At 45.1% G+C, this 20139-nt stretch overlaps 1 protein-coding gene across 1 annotated transcript in view; it reads left to right on the top strand.

Moving 5' to 3' along the window:
* LOC101344445 (protein HIRA) overlaps positions 1–20139 on the top strand; it is a 78191-nt gene that overhangs the window by 9042 nt on the left and 49010 nt on the right. Inside the window, exons 5-11 of the mRNA XM_023725040.1 lie at positions 3466–3561; positions 4775–4935; positions 6890–7057; positions 9543–9656; positions 16414–16484; positions 17130–17235; positions 19310–19513. Of these exons, the coding sequence (XP_023580808.1) occupies positions 3466–3561; positions 4775–4935; positions 6890–7057; positions 9543–9656; positions 16414–16484; positions 17130–17235; positions 19310–19513 (920 nt within the window). The remainder of the gene's footprint in view (positions 1–3465; positions 3562–4774; positions 4936–6889; positions 7058–9542; positions 9657–16413; positions 16485–17129; positions 17236–19309; positions 19514–20139) is intronic.

The raw sequence follows: 20139 nt of genomic DNA, 5'->3' as shown, positions 1-20139 counted from the left end.
TGAGTTAGAATTATGTTCTACATCCTTCTCCAGCTCTGTCCAGAGCCCTCTGTTGTGATTCTGGTCAGAGCAGTCAGTGGTAGCCGGGCACCATCTAGCTGTACTGGACTCAGTCCGGTGGAGGCCTTGGTAGCTGTGGAGCATTAGTCCTTCAGACTAATCTTTTCCTTGTATCCTGTTCTCTTCATTCTCCCTTACTCCCCTCTTCATTCTCCCTTACTCCCGAAGGGATGAGACCAGTGGAGTATCTTAGATGGTTGCTCACAGGCTTTTAAGACCGCAGACACTACTCACCAAGGTAGAATGTAGAACATTGTCTTTATAAACTGTGTTATGCCAGTTGAGCTAGATGTTCCCCGAGACCATGGTCCTTGGGGGAAATTTTTAAGAGTTTAGTTTTGGACATGTTAAGTTTGTAGAGCCTGTTAGAAGTGCAAATGGATGTGCAGTATAGGCAGTTGGATAGGTGAATCAAGTTTTGGGAGAGCTCTGGGTGGGAGCAGAGTCCAAAGATGGAGCCTGGGGCTTAGAGAGATGAGAAGCCAGCAAAAAGATTTGAGAAGGAGAGGCCAGATAAGGCAGCAGGGGAAGTGTTTGAAGGAGCAGGGGGTAACCAGTGTGTCGTATATCACCACAAAATAAACTGAGAACTAAGGATTGACCACTGGACTTGACAGCATGAAGGCCACTAGTGATCTTGACAAGTGTGATTCATATTGGTGTAGTTGGGGTCAAAACCTAACTGGAGTGCTCAAGAAAGACTAGGGTAGAGCTGGATTGAACTGGGGCTAAGGTTTTGTCAGGTGGGTGTGAAGACCCAGGGTTAAAAGTTCAAAGGGGAGTGATCATGATGATGAATCATGGAATCTCAGCTGGAAAAAAAGGGAGGTGAGGACGGCGGCAGGGGCAGTAGACAGTGGAAAGTTTATAGGATCAGTGACTCAGCTCCTGGCAGTACTAAAGGCTTGTTGGAGTTGAGAGTGAGCTGGAAGCATGGGATTGATGTTTGCAGCATGGGAGCTTGAGATTGAGACCAGAGAGGGATTGCAGTTGTCTGTCATGGAAGGTCTGTAGGCATGACCTGAGATGAATGGCATGACCTGAAATGAATGAATGGTAGTGAAATTCAGGGTCATTGGAGGAGAGAAAGGTGTTTAAGAAACCAAGAGCCCTAGGTGTTAGAAGAATCATCATATTGGAATCACCAAGAATGATGACAGGAGTGTTGGCAAGAATGACATGACTAGAAATGTAAGTCTTCAAGTGAGGGGGTAGGATCTCATGTGTATGTAGACGATTGCATCAAGAAGGAACAGGGTGGCTGGTATGGTCTGAAGACAGACCTTCAGAAGTGGGGTTTAACATGGATGAATTTTTGAAAACATCATGCTGAGTCAAGTCAGTCACAGAGGGACAAATATTGTATGATCCCAGTTATATGAAATACCTTACAGTAGGTAAGTGTGTAGAAACCAAAGCTTATTAGTGTTTACTAGGGGTGGGTGGGAGAGAAGGGAAAAGCGGGAATCACTGCTTAGGGGACACTGACCTTTTGTTAAGAGTGATGGGAAAATCTGGAAATAAATAAGGGTAATGGTTGAACAACAAGATGAAAATAACTAATGTGACTGAATTGTACCTGTGAAGAATGTTGAAAAGGCAAACAATTTGTTACAAGTATTTTTACCACATACTTTGGACATATTATCAGGAGGGATCAATCCCTCGAGAAGGACATCATGCTTGGTAAAGTAGAGGGTCAGCAAAAAAGAGAAAGACCCTCAACAAGATGGATTGACACAGTGGCTGCAACAGTGGGCTCAAGCGTAACAGCTGTTATGAGGATGGCACAGTACCGGGCAGAGTTAAGTTCTGTTGTCCATAGGTCACTATGAGTTAGAACTGATTTGACAGTACCTAACAACAACATCAATAGTTACCACAATAAAAAATAATAATAAAAAGTAAAACAAAAGAAGTGGGGTGTAAGGAGGAAAGTATATAAAACGTATGGATTTACTGTAGAATTTGGCAGTGATTCCAAAGGGCATCTGGAAAGATAAGGTTGCATTATCAAAAAATTCAAAGCTGCAATGGCTGAAGCATCACAGTTTTCAGGGAAAAACTAACAACGCTAAAGGAGGCTGCAATCTACCTAAGAACTTAGTGTATTGTGAAGGAAGCATTGCTTATCAGTAATGGAAAGAAAGAATTATTCCTCACATGCAATATGGTAACCACTAAGAAGTTTGTGGGTGAGAGGAAATTAATTTAGGCCCTCACTAAGTAACAGCACACACCAAAATAAATTCTAGATATTAACAAGATAAAAATTCTAAGTAATTAAACCAGGAGAAAACAGAATTGAATATTTATTAACCTCTAGCAGAGGGAATATTAATAGGCAATATTAACAGGCAAAAGAAATCACAAAGAGGAATAACAGACTTTATTACATGAAACTCTTACCATGTAGAAGATAAACTGATGAAATTTATAGCTAATATCTGTATTGTAAATTGTCTGTGGAAATTGCTATAGAAATTCTGAGTTCCCATCTCACCGCTGCTTCTCTGTTCTAGTACTCAGGTACTACAGTGATATTCCAATGTTTCATGTCCACCTCTCCTGGACTTCAAGCTCCTAGAGGAGGGTCTTGCTTTCTTGGTTTTTGTAAGCACTGCATTCATGTTTGCTAGATCTGTTGCACAAAAGACCATCTAGTAGATAGTCACAGGATATGAGCAGATAAGTTAAAAGAAGACAAATTTAGATAATAGGCATGAAAATTCTTCACTTTCACTAATAATCAAATTCAAATGAAAAGTTATAAAAATGTACTTCATTAGAGGAAATGAGCATGACTGATTTGGGTGCTTTGGAAGAAGAGGGGTGCTCCTAGAAGAGTCTTGGAGGTGAGACCCAGTTCATGAAGAGGAGAAGGACCTGGAGATGACTTTCCACTCATTTATTGAGCAACTATCTATTGGGCCCTTACTGTGTGCTGGGCATTCTGCTAAGTGTTTGACCTACAGTGTCTCAGTTAATGCCCAAGAGGCTCTCTGAGGAAGGCCCGATTATGCTTGGAGAAGCAAGCTTAGCAGGATTGAGGGATGTGTTCAAGGCCATATACCTAGTAAGTGTCAGAGCCCAAGTATATGATGCATAAGCTCTGCACTCATGTTCTCAGTTGCTTCCTCTGTGAATGGAGTAGGGAAGGGTCAATTAGATACTTTAAACTTTATGGCCAGTTGAAAAAGCTTATTGGGGATTTTTTTCATCAAATTGGTCGAAAACAAACAAACAAAAAAAACCAACCTCTAGTTCAGGTGGTCCCAGGCCAAATATCTTTAGACATATGAACCCCCGAGACTGCGGGCCCAGCTATAGACAAAGGTGGTGCTGACTGCCCAGCTTAGTCCAGTTCTTGAACTGCTCCATAAGAGATCCTGGTCTTCTTTCCAGATGTCATGGATGTCGCGTGGTCTCCCCATGATGCTTGGCTGGCCTCTTGCAGCGTGGATAACACTGTTGTCATCTGGAATGCTGTGAAGTTCCCAGGTCTGGCGCCTTCCTCTGACTCTTGTTGAGCAGCTCTCCAGCACTGCTGCCTGTCCCATTAGTCCTGGTGGCAGCAAGTGTGTCCCAGTGGTGTGGGATTTGTATGTCTTGTCAGTAACCCAGGTTTTTTCTCCCCCTCTGTCAATTTATTTAAGGTTCATAAAGAGATTTATGTTAAAGGAAAATGTTAACAGATGTGATTCAGATCATGAGGGTTGTACATGGATGACTGGCATTTGGGGACCCCAGATCAGCATGTGTTTGGCTCACACCTGGCACCTCGCACGTGCCCTGTGCTCTGAGGACGTGCCCGCCTACCTCTGCTCTTGGGCTTCAGCTCAGTTGCAATCTTCTCTCTGAAACCCTTCCGCAGATGTGGACTAACACAAAGCCAGTTGTTTTTTTTTTTAACAAACCCAGCTATTTCTTAAAATAAGAAAAAGTTTAGTTTTTCTTAGTGTTTAAAGTCATGTCAGATGGCATACTGCTATAGTTTAATACCTAATAAAATACTTCTGATACTCCCTCTCAGTATTTGAAACATGTTTTTCTCATGTATGGGGACACTTGCCACGGAGAGGAGGAGTTTAGCGAACGATGTGAAGGAAAGCTTTCTGTAGCATTTGCATGAGGTGCCCTCTCATACATCTTTGTCTGCGGTGATGGCTTACAAAGGCCTCGTTAAGCACAGGGCCCAGTCCCCGGAGCTGTTAGGCCTGCTCCTTATCCGGGAGCTGCCAGGGAGGTTTACCTCAGAAGTGCTGGTGTCATAGCCCAGGTGGGCCCAGGCTTTGGTCCAGGAGGGGAGGCCATGGGCAGGGCTGCTTGGCACTTCTGGCCCATGCCTAGGACCCTTGCTGCCTGCTTCTTGGGGGCAGTTGCACCCTCAGTCTACACGTGTTAACTGTAGCTAAAAGGAAATCTGTGGTGTCTGCCTCCTTGATGCAATCCTTTCTTCAGGCTGCTTTTGCAAGAGATCAATTAGGGAGCTCTTCTGCTTGTGTCATAGGGTCCCACTAGGAGTTGGAATTGATTCGATGGCAGTGAGTTTTGTTTTTTGTTTTCTGTTTTGGGGTGGGGGGGGTCCCTGGCCAAGGCAGACTCCTGAGTCCCTTTCTTCTCGGATCTCCTTTTTTTTTTTTTTCCCCTGTCTGGCGTCACTGTTTTCCCCTAGGTAATACTTTTCCAAATTTCTTTTTATTTTTCTTTACAGAAATTCTGGCTACTCTGAGAGGTCATTCTGGTTTGGTGAAAGGGTTGACTTGGGACCCTGTTGGTAAATATATTGCCTCTCAAGCTGATGACCGCAGCTTGAAGGTGTGGCGGACGCTGGACTGGCAGTTAGAGACCAGCATCACCAAGCCTTTTGACGAGGTAACTGGAGACAGCCCAGAGCTTTGCCCCTACCCCCACCCCCCGACAGCCTGGCAGATGCTCCAGAGGGGTTTGGTAGCCGTCCCAGCCCTTTCCAAATCTCTGTGCTGAAGGAGGAGCTGGCCATGGTCCAGGCCATGTAGGTGAACAAACATGCCCCCCTGAAGGCTGTGGGCCCACAGAGTCCAAGGGCCTGAGCAGGCTAGTCATGGTATTCTGCAGGGGCCCACTGGCCCTAAGAGTCAGATGAAGAGAATCTTATTTCTGAGTAGCTGTTGAGCTTCCAACTTCGAAGTAAAAAAGATTTGTGAATTTTAAAGCTGAAGAGGACCTTAGGAATGTTCCTACATTGTCATGTTGCACAGCCTGCTGCCACAATGTGGATGAAGTTGTTTTCATATTGTGTGGCTTTTACATTGTGCCACCCTTCAGAGTGGTTTGTGTGTGTGAGGGGAGGTGGTGGAGGTGTTCTCATAGTTTTCCTGACAGTGTGTGTGGCTTGTGGACTTCCACTCTGCAGGCTAGCCCACTTCTCTCTTGGATGGAGTTAGCTGTATGGTTTGCAAAATGCTCGGAGATCAGACTGCAGTGACTTTTGTAGTATTTTATTGTCTCTTCCTTTATTTGAGTTCTGATATGTGGAATTAGAGCATAAGACCACCATTATTCATTAAACATTTATTAAGTGCCCACTATATGCAAGGCAGTACTGGAAACAGGGAAATAAAAGTGGATTAAGATGGTCTCTCCCCTTGAAGCTTACAGCCCAGTGGGAAAGACAGACAGACATGTCAGTTGTAAGTATGGTGATGGGATTGGCTTGAGTGTGCAGAATGGTGCAGGAGGGCTGACTTTGTCAGGGGAAGACTTCTCAGGGTTTTGCAGAATGCATAGACATTTGCCCACTGGTCAGCGTTGGCTACATATATGCAGTTCTACCCAAACGAGCCCTAGTTTCTGGACTGGGTATATTAGCACCAGTATTTGCCTTACTTGGCCCTGCCCTCCTCGGCTCTGGCTGCCTGGAACAGGTGACCTGGGCTCTCACATCTGGACTTCCTTAGGGCTTTGGCTGCCTACATGGCGGGTATCCCAGAAGCAAGCTCCTGGTGGCCGTGGGGCAGACAGGGCTGGGAGTGGTTGACTACCAGCAGGAGCAGCAGCACTCATCAGCCTCAGCGGGTTGGAGCTAGCCTTCCCCAGGGGTCTGTGGTCCAGTCTGGAAGTTGAGGCAGGTGGTGTCACTACACTCCAGCCTGCCCTTCCTTCTCTACTCTGGGGCTGTGAGGTCAAGATCTTAACCCCTACATCTTTAGGGTTGCCCTGAGCAGAGCTTCAGGGGGCTGGCTTTTGGCCCATATCATCTTGCTTTACAGGAGGAATCATGTGCCCAAGTCAGGGTAACAGTGCCTTTCTGCTGTGCATTTTGTACCTTTTAAGGATTTTACAAACCTCTTCTCCTTTGTTGGTAGTATCCCCACTCTTCAGGTGAGGAGACAGGCTCGAGAGCAGATGGTGCACTCACAGGCCCCAAGTGCAAACAGGGCTCTTTCCACAGTGCAGCGTTTCTCAGAAAGTGTTTTGCAGTCTTGGCGGTGGGGTTTATGGATGCTGTGTGGAAGAAGAAGGTCAGAGGCCAGATAGATTTGGCAAACACAGAATCAGTGGTTAAAAGAGGGACTTTCCTATAGATCCTCAGTATCTGTATTACTGTGCTGTTGTTCGTTGTTCAGCTCTTTTAGGGGAGAATAGGTTTCTGCAGTTCCCAAACTGATTTGACTAGAGAGCCCTGAAGAGATTGAAGTTACAGCTGCTGGTATAATGCAGAAGCTGGGAGTGTGTGCTCCACCAGTATGTGTTCGTAAACCAGGGTTTTGACTTTATTCTTGAGGTCAGAGTTTTGGTCACAAAGTTGGCCTTGAGCTCCTTTCAAGCCACAGCTTGTTTCTTTCAGTGTGGAGGGACGACCCATGTGTTGCGGCTCAGCTGGTCACCTGATGGGCACTACCTGGTATCTGCTCACGCCATGAATAACTCCGGCCCCACTGCCCAGATCATTGAACGAGAGGGCTGGAAAACCAACATGGATTTCGTGGGGCACCGGAAAGCAGTGACAGTCGTGGTGAGTGTGCCTGACCTCAGAGGAAGTCCTAGCAAGTGTCTGGGCACGAGGCTGGCTGGCTGGCTGGCAGCACTGCCTTGAGTGACCTGCTGCAGCCAGTCTGTATGTGTCCTGAGAGGCTGGTCAGTGCCTTGGTCTCCGGAAAGGCCTGGCAGGGCCACAGCCTCCCCAAGACTGGGTCACATGTGGGAGTGAGGTGATGGGCTCCACGATGCTGTATATGTCAGAGTCTTATTTCATTTTAAATATTTATGTTTAAATATTTGAAAACTAATTTTACAAAATAGAATATATGCATATTTTATTGGGAAACTTTAACGTGGCACATATCACCAAAATAAGTCTTCGATTAGGGACGTCAGGTCTGCTCGTGGGTGCTAGTGTACAGTGGTACTGATAACGGCCCCACTCACCAGGCTCAGGTCCGGGTCTGGTCTATCTGCCTAGCATGTGTGCTTGACCCATGCCCCCACGCACAGCTGTCAGTCGTGGCTGGAGAGGCTGTGCTGGAGACCACTGGGTTTGTCTCCTGCATGTGGGGCTGTTTGCCTGGTCTTGATATGGAGGGGAAGAGGCCAGCAGAAGTGCTGCTCAGTAACTTTTCAGGCGAGATAGAGAGCATCTTACCACCCCTCTTATGCTTCAGGACACTTTAATTGAAGAGTGTCCTAAGAGTGCCCAAGGCAAGCTGTTATTTAGTTACAGATAATCTTTGAGAACCAGAATTTTATCAAAATGGGCAACCAAAACAAAATAAATAGATTGGCAAGCTGAAGTGGGTAAAACTGAAGGCTCATGCAGAGCCTTATCTCAGTTTTTTGATCAGACATCTAAGTATCTTCATCATTCCCATTGTTTAAATCAGTAAGAAGTATCATATATTGTGACTTAAAATATACATTTTATAAGAATAAAATATATTTTATATGAATAAGAAGTATTGCTTTCAGTTTTTTGTGTTGGGGCCCGTTTAGAATTTTGTTTGAAACCAGGGCCTTGTTGTCAAAATGTTTGGAAATCACTGGTTCATGGTTAGCACAGTGCTTCTGTGGGATCCGCTCGTGTGATCCTCACAACCAGTCTAAGTGATGACTGTGAGATTGTGACACCTGCTTCACAGAAGAGTGCTGCGAACCTCTGCAAGGATTTGTACACTCCTCCAAGTTCCATGTTTTCAGTCTCTATGTGCCCCTTGAATCCATCAGCCACTCGTTGGAAACCCTGTGGGGCAGTTTTACTCTGTCCTGTAGGGTCACTATGAGTCAAAATTGACTGGACAGCAACAGGTTTGGTTTTTTGTTATGTGCCTCTTGAGGAGTCCTGGTGGCGCAGTGGTTAAGCGCTTGGCTGCTAACTGAAAGGTTGACAGTTCGAACCCACCAGCCACTCCACGGAAGAAAGATGTGACAGTCTGCTTCCATAAAGATTACAGCCTTGGAAACCCTACGGAGCAGTTGTACTCTGTCCTGTAGGATCGCTATGAGTCAGAATCGACTCTATAGGAATGGGTCTTATGCGTCCTTTGCCATTCCTATCTACCCTTTAGGGTTAAACCCCTACCACCATCCCCCCAGGGACACTGAACTTCTATTAAGGGTGATGGAAAAATTTGGGAATAGTTAATGGTGATGGTTGAACAACATGATGAGCATAAGTAATGTCACCAAACTGTACATGGGAAGAGTGTTGAACAGGTAATATAGTACCTGTATATTTACCACACGCACATACAAACAAAAAACCTCAGGCCATCTGACACCAGGCTCTGTTTGCTCCCAAGAAGCCACCCTTTTTCTTCCCTCAATTTTCCTGGCTTGAGGATTCCAAGTCTGGGCCAAGAGCTCCTACCCCTTTTCCATCTAGGAAGATGGCAGGGAGCTCAGCGTGCACTTCCAACCTTTCCAGAATGACACCCAGGTTACACTGGGGGCAGCTCCCTGGGCTGACAAGCAAGTCATTGAGATCCTGCAGCTTGGGCTGACAATTCTGTGAGAGACAGTTATGACTGTAAACAACAAACAAAATGAAGGGAGAAAGAATTAAATGGATCACACCTTTCCTGACAGCCCCCTTGGCACCTCTTAGGAGATGGATAGTGAGCAGGCCCTCATCCCGAAAGCCCCCTTGCAGGCTCAGCTTCTACCGGGGCCTGGAGCTGGTTCTGCCCAGCAGGACGAGTGCAGAGGGCCCATCCCATTGGCTTAGCTGCTGGTCCCAGAAACAGAGAGCTGGTAGCACACATTTCACCACTTACTCATTTGATGACTCTGAGCACATTTTTTACCTCTCTGATCCTCCATTTCATCATCAAGAAAATGCCTCCTAAGGTTGTCATGAAGATGAAACGTGCCGAGTGCCTGGTGCTCAGAATATCCATGTGATACTCCCACCAGTGGGCTGGGGTTTGGTATGTTTCTGATACTTGGACATGGGATACAAACTTGATGCTTGATTCATTATTTTAATGTTTGTTACTTGGCTTTAGAAATTCAACCCCAAAATCTTCAAAAAGAAGCAGAAGAATGGAAGTTCTGCGAAGCCCAGCTGCCCATACTGCTGCTGTGCCGTGGGCAGCAAGGACCGCTCGCTCTCTGTCTGGGTGAGCCCCCACCATGAGCTTTAGCTGCAGGGGGGTGTGGAGGGCCGGGTGAAGGTAGCAGAGCCTGGAAGATAGAAGAAACACACTGCTTCTGGTCTCTCCCGTCTTCCACCCTGGTCTCTAGAGTCAGCTCCTCCTTGGAAGTCTGCAGGCCTTCTCATTACCCAAGAAGAAAGTAGTGGAGCTCGGGCCTGGGCCCAGCCTGTGTGCTCTTGCCCCTCTTGTGCCTGATTCCCAAGGACCCTGAGGCCCAGCCAGGACAGGCCTTCCCTGACCCCCAGTGCATAGCAGCTCTTGCGTCTGAAGTCGAGGAATGCTTTCAGGGATGGGTATAGTTGGTATAGTTGGCAGGTTGTGTTTACTTCTTTTAAAAAAATAAACTTCATATAGATATATAACATTCATAAAGTACATTCATCTTAAACATACAGCTCGGTGAATTTCTGTGTATATTTATATCAGCATAATCACCACCCCATAATGCTCCTTCTTGTCCCGTCCCAGTCAAGACCCCATTGTCCCATCGAGGCAGCCACTCTTGCAATTTCTGTCACCATCCGTGAGTTTTGCATGACCTTGAACTTCATATAAATGGAATCATGTGGTATTTACTTTTTTGTGTCTTGCTTTTCTTTCATTTGGCATAATGTTTTTGACATTCATCTATATTGATACATTTAACAATAGTGTATTCTTCATTATTGCTGTGTAGTGTTCTGCTGTGTGAATATACCATCATTTGTTTATGCACTCTGCTGTTGATAGACATTGGGGTTGTTCCTGATTTGAGATACTATGACTAAAGATGATGTGAGCATTATTGTATAAGTCTGTAAGTCTTTTCCTGGACATATGTTTTAGTTTCTTTTGAGTACATACCTAGAAGTGGAATGACTGAAAGTTAAAGAAAAAAAAAGAGTCAATACCAAGTGTTAGCAAGGATATTGTTAGTTGAAACTAATACATTGATAGGCATTTAAATTGGTGCAATCACTTTGGATAAGTGTTTGGCAGTTTGTACTAAAGCTAAACGTTGGTATTGTCGTTAGGTGCTGTTGAGTCAGTTCCGACTCATAGCGACCATGTGTACAACAGAATGAAACACCGTCCAGTCCTGCGCCATCCTCACAATCATTGCTATGTTTGAGCCTATCGTTACAGCCACTGTGTCAGTCCATCTCGTTGAAGGTCTTCATCTTTTTCACTGACCCGCTACTTTACCAAGCATGATGTGCTTCTCCAGGGACTGGTCCCTCCTGATAGCACGTCCAAAGTACATGAGACGAAGTCTTGCCAGCCTTGCTTCTAAGGAGCATTCTGGCTGTACTTCTCCCAAGGCAGATTTGTTAGTTCTTCTGGCAGTCCATGGTATATTCAATTCTTTGCCAACACCATAATTCAAAGGTGTCATTTCTTCTCTGGCTTTCCTTATTCATTGTCCAGCTTTCACATGCATATGAGGCAGTTGAAAATATGGCTTGGGTCAGGCACACCTTAGTCCTGAAAGTGACATCTTTGTTTTTTTAACACTTTAAAGAGGTCTTTTGCAGTGGATTGGCCCATTGCAATATGTCATTTGATTTCTTGACTGCTTCTTCCATGGGTGTTGATTATGGATCCAAGAAAAATGATAGCCTTGACAACTTCATTATTTTCTCTGTTATCATGATGTTGCTTATTTGTCCAGTTGTGAGGATTTTTGTTTTCTTAATGTTGAGGTGTAATCCATACTGAAGGCTGTAGTCTTTGATCTTCATCAGTAAGTGCTTCAAGTCCTCTTCACTTTAAGCAAGCAAGGTTGTATCATCTGAATATTGCAGATTGTTAATGAGTCTTCCTCCTGATGCCATGTTCTTCTTCATGTAGTCCAGCTTCTTGGTTTATTTGCTCAGTATACAGATGGAATAAGTATGGTAAAAGGATACAACCCTGACATTCACCTTTCCTGATATTAAACCACTCAAAATCCCCTTGTTCTGTTTGAACGACTGCCTCCTGGTCTAGGTGCAGATTCCTCATGTGCATCATTAAGTGTTCTGGCATTCTCATTCTTCGAAGTGTTATCCATATTTGGTATGATCCACACAGTCAAATGCCTTTGCATAGTTACTAAGAACAGGTAAACATCTTTCTGGTATTCTGCTTTCAGCTGAGATCTGTCTGACATCAGCAATGACATACCTTGTTCCACATTTTCCTCTGAATCTGGCCTGAATTTCTGGCGGTTCCCTGGCAATGTACTGCTGCAACTGTTTTTGAATTATCTTCAGCAAAATTTTACTTGCCCTTGATACTGATGATATTGTTTAATAATTTCCACACTGTGTTGGATCACCTTTCTTTGGAATGGGCACAAATATGGATCTCTTCCAGTTGGTTGGCCAGGTAGCTATCTTCTAAATTCCTTGGCATATACAAGTGAGCGCTTCCAGCTTTGCATTCATTTGTTGAAACATGTCAGTTGGTATTCCATCAATTCCTAGAGCCTTTGGTTTTTGCCAGTGCCTTCAGTGCAGCTTGGACTTCTTCCTTCAATACTATTGGTTCATGATCATATACTACCTCTAAAATGGTTGAACGTCAACCAGTTCTTTTTGGTACAGTGATTCTGTATATTCTTTCCATCTTCTTTTGATGCTTCCTGCATTGTTCAGTATTTTGCCCATAGAATCCTTCAGAATTGCAGCTCGAGGCTTGAGTTTTTTCTTCAGTTCTTTCAGCTTGAGAAATGTGGGGCATGTTCTTCCCTTTTGGTTTTCTAACTCCAAATCTTTGCAGGTTTCATTATAATACTTTACTTTGTCTTCTTGCACCACCCTTTGAAATTTTCTGTTCAGCTCTGTTACTTTATCGTTTCTTCCTTTCGCTTTAGCTACTCTGAGTTCAAGAGCAAGTTTCAGAGTCTCTCTTGACATCCATTTTGGTCTTTTCTTTTGTGACTTTTTAATGATCTTTTGCTTTCTTCATGTGTTATGTCCTTGATGTCATCCCACAACTCATCTGGTCTTCAGTCATTAGTGTTCAGCATGTCAAATCTATTCTTGAGATGGTCTCTAAATTTAGGTGAGACATACTCTAGGTCGTACTTTGGCTCTCATGGACTTGTTTTAACATTATTCTGCTTCAGCTTGAACTTGCATATGAACAATTGTTGGTCTGTTCCACAGTCAGCCCCTGGCCTTGTTCTGACTGATGATGTTGAGCATCTCCATTGTCTCTTTCAACAGATATAGTCAATTTGAGTCCTGTGTATTCCATTTGGTGAGGTCCACGTGTATAGTCACCATTTATGTTGTTGAAAAAAGATATTTGCATGAATAAGTGGTTGGTCTTGCAAAATTCTGCAATGCCTTCGCTGGCATCATTTCCATCACCAAGGCCATATTTTCCAACGACTGATCCTTCTTCTTTGTTTCCAACTTTCGCATTCCAATCACTAGTAATTATCAATGCATCTTGATTACATGTTTGATCAATTTTAGACTTCAGAAGTTGGTAAAAGTCTTCAATTTCTTTATCTTCTGCATTAGTAGTTGGTGCATAAATAGTCTTATTATCTGGTCTTGCAGGCATATGGATATTATCCTATATCTGACAGCATTGTACTTCAGGATAGATCTAGAAATGTTCTTTTTGATGATGAATGTGATGCCATTCCTCTTCAGTGTGTCATTGCTGTCATAGTAGACCATATGATTGTCTGATTCAAAATGGCCAATACCTGTCCATTTCTGCTCACTAATGCCTAGGATATCGATCTGTATGCATTCCATTTCATTTTTGATGACTTCTAATTTTCCTAGATTCATACTTCGTACATGCCATGCTCTGGTTATTATTGGATGTTTTCAGGTGTTTCTCCTCATTTTGAGTTGTGCCATATCAGCAAATGAAGGTCCTGAAAGCTTGACTTCATCCACATCATTAAGGTCAACTCTACTTTGAGGAAGCAATTCTTCCAAATCGTACTTCAGTGCCTTCCAACCTGAGGGGCTCATCTTCCAGCACTATATCAGGCACTAATTCAGCTGATGTTCATAAGGTTTTCACTGGCAAGTTTTTCAGGTCATCAGGTTCTTCTTCCTACTCTGTCTTAGTCTGGAAGCTCCACTGAAACCTGTCCATCATGACTAACCCTGCTGGTATTTGAAATACTGGTGACATAGCTTCCAGCATCACAGCAACAGGCAAGCTACCACAGTACGACAAACTGACAGACAAATGGTGGAAGCTAAACATATGACCCCCCAGTTCCACTAGCAGCTGTATAACTAAGATGAATACGTGCTTACTGACACAAAAAAAGGCATGCAGAATGTTCCTAGTGTTTACTTTTTTATATAGTTAATTGGCGTCTTAGGCTGTGTTCTCTGGAGAAGCAAAACCAATAAAGCATATAAATATATTCAGAGAGAGATATCAAGGAAACTGCTCACACAATTGTAAAGGCTGGAACATCCCAAGTCTGTGGATCAGGGTAGAGGCATCTCCTGATTCACGTAGCTGCAGTGGCTGGTGAACCCAAGATCGGCGGGTTGGAGAGCAGGGCTCTTGTTCACAGGCTGTGAAGATCAATGAATCCCAAGATCGGCAGACAAGCTGATAGCTCAAGTCCCAAGAACCGAAGGTCAGACGAAGAAACAGGAGGCAGCTGCAGGATCCAGAATGAGCAAAAAGCCAGAACGTCTGCTTGTATTCGGATGCAGGCCACATGCCCAAGGAAACTCCCTTTCAACTGATTGGCTACTCACAGCAGATCCCATCATGGGAGTGATCACATATAAACACTGAGAGTCATGGCCCAGCCAAGCTGACACACAATCTTAACCATCACAAATGGTACCTCCATTAATTTGTCCGTTTAACCTATTAGCAACACTATTGTGGATAAGGCTGTGAATCTTGTATTCCTCACTAGATGGTAACCCCTGAGAGGAAGAGCTGCATCTTAAACTCAGTGCCCTCCTTATAGCAGGTTTTCAGTAAATATTGGTGATAGGTTCATGGGTGAGAACCAAAGGATAAGAACTGTGACTGTTTCTAAGTTATCGCTCTTTGACTCAACTACAGTCTTTGAGAATCTGACAGGTCAACTGCCTGAAGGAGTCACTTACGTTGTTACAACTGTCTCTTAGTCCAGGAGAGTTATTAAGTGCTTCTTGCCAGTGGCTGGTGTTCCATCAAACGAAAGAGCCTCAGGTTGTTGTGGTTACAGACACAGGGACAAGATCTCTCTGTACAGGCAGTTCAGGAGGTGGCTGTGCCTGGAGCCCTGGGGTCGCAGACTGCTATTGATGAGCATTCTTGGCTATGTCCTGTAGATTTCTGGTATTTCCTTATGCCAGCTGATTTAAAGTTTGATAAAACAAGGTACACATATTTAAAAAAAATTTTTTTTTTTTTTTAATTTCCCCATAAGCAGTATGGATTTGGAGGTTATCCTCCAGCTGTGGTTTTTACATTTGTTTGATATTGAATAGTTCATTGCTGTGTACATTTTGATTTTTCAGGCCCAAGATCATTTAATACCCATTCTGGAACCAGGATTATAGTGCCATAACGGGCAGTTCAGAGTGTGTTCTTCCTTCGATTCAGGAACCCAAAGCTCCATTCATGGTGCTTTGACCAAATCATTGCCAACACCATGGTGCTTGTGTTTCTTAGAATGGTGAGGTCAGGTGGCCATGTGGGTTCCAGATTTCTGAGGTCTGTAGGCGTGTTTATGGGAGAGAGGGATAGACACCTTGGGAGGGGCCATATTCTTATGGATTCCGTGTAGCTCAGACTCCCCCCTCTCCTCCAGGCTAAGGTTGCTGTAGCTCCTCCCCCTGCACAGACAGGCTCAGGCTGCTGGTGGGCAGGAGAATCAACAGCACACCGTGGAAACTCGAAAGAAGTGTGTTCCCTCCCACCCACCCTTCTGTCTCCTTGCTCAAGACCTGTCTGCAAGGTGGTCAGGCAGTTGGTGTAGGAGAGGTAGATGTCTGCTATAACTGAGAACCTGGAAACTACATACAATCCCACATTAGTGACCAGGTGGTGATTGTATATGGTGACTATTATGCAGTCATCAAAAAAGGGTTTTTATAGGATATCTAATGTACGCTTATTATGAGTTAGATGGAAAAGTAAGCACAACCATGTGCTGTATTTTAAAGAATACAATAAATATTTACATAAGATAGACCAGAAGAAAATAATTCATTGAAATGTTACTAGCAGTTAACTTTAAGTTTGGATTAAGGGTGATTTATACTGATTTTATGTGTTTATGTACTGTCTGCCTATACTTTGTGGAATGAGCACGACTTAGTTATATAGTCTGTTAAACTGAGCCTTGGAATAATGTATACCAGAATTCCTTGGTTCCAGTAAAGATGTTCTGGGTTCTCTCAGCAGCTTTTTTCTCCCCTTGCTCAGTAGACTTTCTCTGAGCTCTACCCTTGGGCTGTCCCCCTGCTTGGGCCACAACCCTTCCAGAACCCCTTCCACTCTGCTTTCTGCTGGTTGTCCATGTATAAAGCCATCTCCTCTGTGAGCCCTGAGGCAGGGACCACTCTGGTGTGCATATTTTGGACAGGCTTTGATTTCCACTTCAAAATCTCAGCAGTTGCTATTTGAATAGAGTTGAATACACCCTGTATGTCAGCAGGAACTGTGACCGAGGCTTCCATGACTGGCAGTGTTGATGGGGCTGAGCAGATGAAAAGGTTTTTTTCAGTCGTTTCGTTAACCTTTGCTGCTTCTTTGCTTTTAGCTCACGTGTCTGAAACGGCCTCTGGTTGTCATCCATGAGCTGTTTGACAAATCCATCATGGATATTTCCTGGTAAGATGGATTCTTGTTATGTTGCATAAGCTAAGAAAGGAGAAGCCACACCTTTTGGAACACGAGGATGTGATCAGGGTCAGTTGCCAGCAGGCCCTCCCCAGCTACCACAGCTGGAGCAGGCCTCATGGGTGCTGTTTGCACCTGATTCAGGAACTGGCGATTCTGTGCCTGCTCTTGGGAGAATGTTTGCTGCAGCGCTCCATACTCCTTACAGGATTCGCCGCTGGAAGATGTGTGGGGTTTGTCTGAGCAAAGAGGAATGATGTGACCCCTGTGGAATTCTACTTCATTGTCATTACATTAACCACAGTAGCATAGGTTTGGGGACCTGTTTTCTATTTCTCAGTGACCTTATTTAGATGCATACTTCTTCAAGTTATTTTTGCAATGGTTTCAAAAATAAGATAAATAAAAATGAAATTCTTATAAAACGTGGTGAGAGAAACTTCATACATGCGATTAGAACTAAAGGACACCAAGGCCCTCTGGGAGGTGATTGTCCCACCCTAGGCCACGGAAGGGAACCAGTGGTTTCTGGCATCTACCTAGAGCACTGCCCCACCATCCTCACTGGCCAGCTACTAAGGCTAGGTGTCTGTCCCAGGTACTTGCTCCCAGGCTGCTGATAGTCATCTCTTCCAGGACTCTGAACGGACTGGGAATTCTGGTGTGCTCCATGGACGGCTCTGTGGCGTTCCTAGACTTCTCCCAGGATGAGCTTGGAGACCCCCTGAGCGAGGAGGAGAAGGTAGGAGAAGGGCACATCACTGGCTGGTGGTCCTGGGCACTGCTGCACTCCAGGGCCACAAAAGTAACCACAGTGGCTCTGAGTGGCCCCTTTGACTGGACCCTCTTCTTGTGAGATACACAGAGACATAGTTTTCTAAAGTGCTATTTGGTGTTCTCCTTTTATAGATTGTAATCCTTATCTTCTTTACAAAATAGATTAATTTAAAAATGAGTCCCCATTCCTGTGGGAAACAAGGTCTGGAATTAAGAATAAAACTACTTTGGGCATGTCCTCTTGTGCTGATAATAGGCCACATAGTAGGAGCTTTCACCCTGGGAGAGAGCTGGAGTGACTCCACAAGGGTCCCACGCATGTCACTTTCTGTATTGACATAGTTGCCATGGAGCAGTGTGTACAATAGTAATATTTATTATTTCTTAGGACTTACTGTATGTCAGGCTCTGAGCTATGCATTTTGCATATATTATCTCATTTAAATCACACCAAAACCCTTCAAGACAGGGCTAGTTACTTGTTTCATCCATGAGGTAACTAAGCCTCAAAAGATGTCCAGGTCCTTGGCCAAGACAGTACGTGACCCTCGGGTACGAGAATAGAAGCACGGACGTGAACCCAGGCCCGCTGACTTTGGGCCAGGCCCTCCTCTGTGCTGTTTGCAGGGCAGTGTGGTCTGTGTGCCCTTCTTCAAGGGCTTCTGGGAAGGCTCTGCTTTATTTACCGTAAACGTAGAACCCTGCCATTCCTATAAAATGATCTTTGCCAACTTTTAGTGGAATGTGCTCACTGGTCTGAAATGCATCCTGTGAATGTGCAGCGCAGGTAGGCAGCTGTCCCCTTAGTGATGCTATTGCTTGTTGACACTCCCTCTGAAGCTACTGTGTGGCTCCTGTCACTGAGATATAAACCCCTCGGGGGCAGGGGTCTGCCTTTTACTGCATGCCCACACCTAAACAGGGCCTGGCACCCAGTCATTTTTCACCGAAAGAGTGAGTATCTCAGTGGCTTCAGGTCTTATTTCTACCTTGTCACCATCATGCTAATAACCTGAGATTGCTATGTACCCTCCCATTGGAGAGTCAAAGTGGGAGCCTATGGAATAACCCCATCTCGTTTACCCTTTCCTTGTGACAGGCAGGAACACCGTGTTTGAGGAACACTAGGGAAACATTGCCAAACTGAATTCTGGCTGGAGATTCAGGGGGTGAATGTGAAAGAGAGGGAGCAGGAGCCAAGGTGGCAAGGGAGGGCAGTTCTTTGCCGTGTTTAGGCATACCAGGCCCTGCAGGATCAGGTCCCAAGACACCCCCTGGACTGCCACCTTCCCCACACAGCATCCTCTGGTGAGGCAGTGCTCTGTGAACCACAATCCCTGCTCCTGGGCAGAATACCACATTGGTCATTTGCATATTCTGTGTGAGTCACCCCTTACCACACTTTGTGAGTGCACATAATTATGGTGTGCTGGGGACGCTGTCTCTGCCCTCCTGGGTTTCCTGTGCAACTTGTGGCATAATGAGACCTAGGAAGATGGGAGAGAGGGGAAAGTGCCAAGGGAGGGTTTCCCGTAGGTCTGTGGTACCTAAGGTATTAGAGATACTGTTAGCAACTCCATGGGGACCTGCCACCGTGTGGGGCTGATGTTTGAAGACAATAGCAGTGAAAGCAGACCCTTGGTTTCAATATTTGATTTCCAAAGAGTGTCTGGGGTCCTTGGAGTGACTTAACAGCCTTAAATTAGCGATTTGAGCATCATAATTTGATTTCAGCAAATATTTGTTTCCATTTGTTCTGTGTCAGGCCATGTAGTAGGTGTTCTTTTGTCAGTCATCTCACTTTCATCCCCACCTATAGAAACACAGAGGGTATAAACATCTAGGGGAAGATCAGACTTCTCCAGAGTTACCTAATCAGTAAGAGGCAGAATAAGTTGGAGGCAGTAGAGAGCTGGCATCCAGGGCTGTGGGTTCCCTGCCCAGGGCCCTTTCTGCTCTCAGCCAGGAAAGGCCACACCAGTAGAACTGGGTGTTGCTGCTCACACCTGGCTTCTTGTACCTCTCTTTGCCTCCTCCAGAGCCGCATTCATCAGTCCACCTATGGAAAGAGCTTGGCCATCATGACCGAGGCCCAGCTCTCCACAGCTGTCATTGAGAATCCTGAGATGCTCAAGTACCAGCGGAGGCAGCAGCAGCTGGATCAGAAGAGTGCTGTGGCTAGAGAGATGGGCTCAGCCACCTCAGTCGCGGTCAACGGGGAGAGTTTGGAGGACATCAGGAAGGTGAGGGGTTGGCCTGCTGGCACTGAGGACATGGGCGCATGCCCAGGCATAGGAGGGAAGAGGGACATGACAAGGGGAACAGGTAGGCAGTGTGTGGCATAGGCAGTCAGGACAGAATGTGACAGTGGGTGATGAGGTGCTTCTGTGCCGAGCTTGGCACAGGACCCAGGGTAAGCCAACTTGTGGCCAGTTGTCCCCATTACATTCAGCTGCATGATTCCTTAATGGGGCCTTGAGCACCTTTGTCCATAGCCTCCCTGTCCTGGAGAGTCCTAGAGGAGGTCATTTCCTGTAGGAACTTCTGAACCATACCTATTGGGCCTTTCTAAGAAATTCTAAATGCTGAGGACAATGTTCTTCAGGCTCTTTATCTGTGTTAGACATTGGGCTTCTCTGGAAGCCCATGTTTCACTAGGGGGTGTGGGGTTAGGAAGTGCCAGGATTACCTGGGAAGCTTAAACTATCTGCAGGAGCTTGTGTAGGTTGACAAACCTCTCCCTAGTGATTCAGACATAATGTGTGATTAAGAACCTTTGTTTGTAAGCCTTCATTGGAAGAAAGAACTCTGTGACTAAAGAAAGTTTGAAAATCACTGCCTAGAGATACGAGTATGACTCAAGGGTGCA

Source organism: Trichechus manatus, unplaced genomic scaffold (assembly GCF_000243295.1).
Source record: "Trichechus manatus latirostris isolate Lorelei unplaced genomic scaffold, TriManLat1.0 scaffold00282, whole genome shotgun sequence".
Lineage (NCBI taxonomy): Eukaryota > Metazoa > Chordata > Mammalia > Sirenia > Trichechidae > Trichechus > Trichechus manatus.
This window is presented reverse-complemented; position numbering and strand designations above follow the sequence as displayed.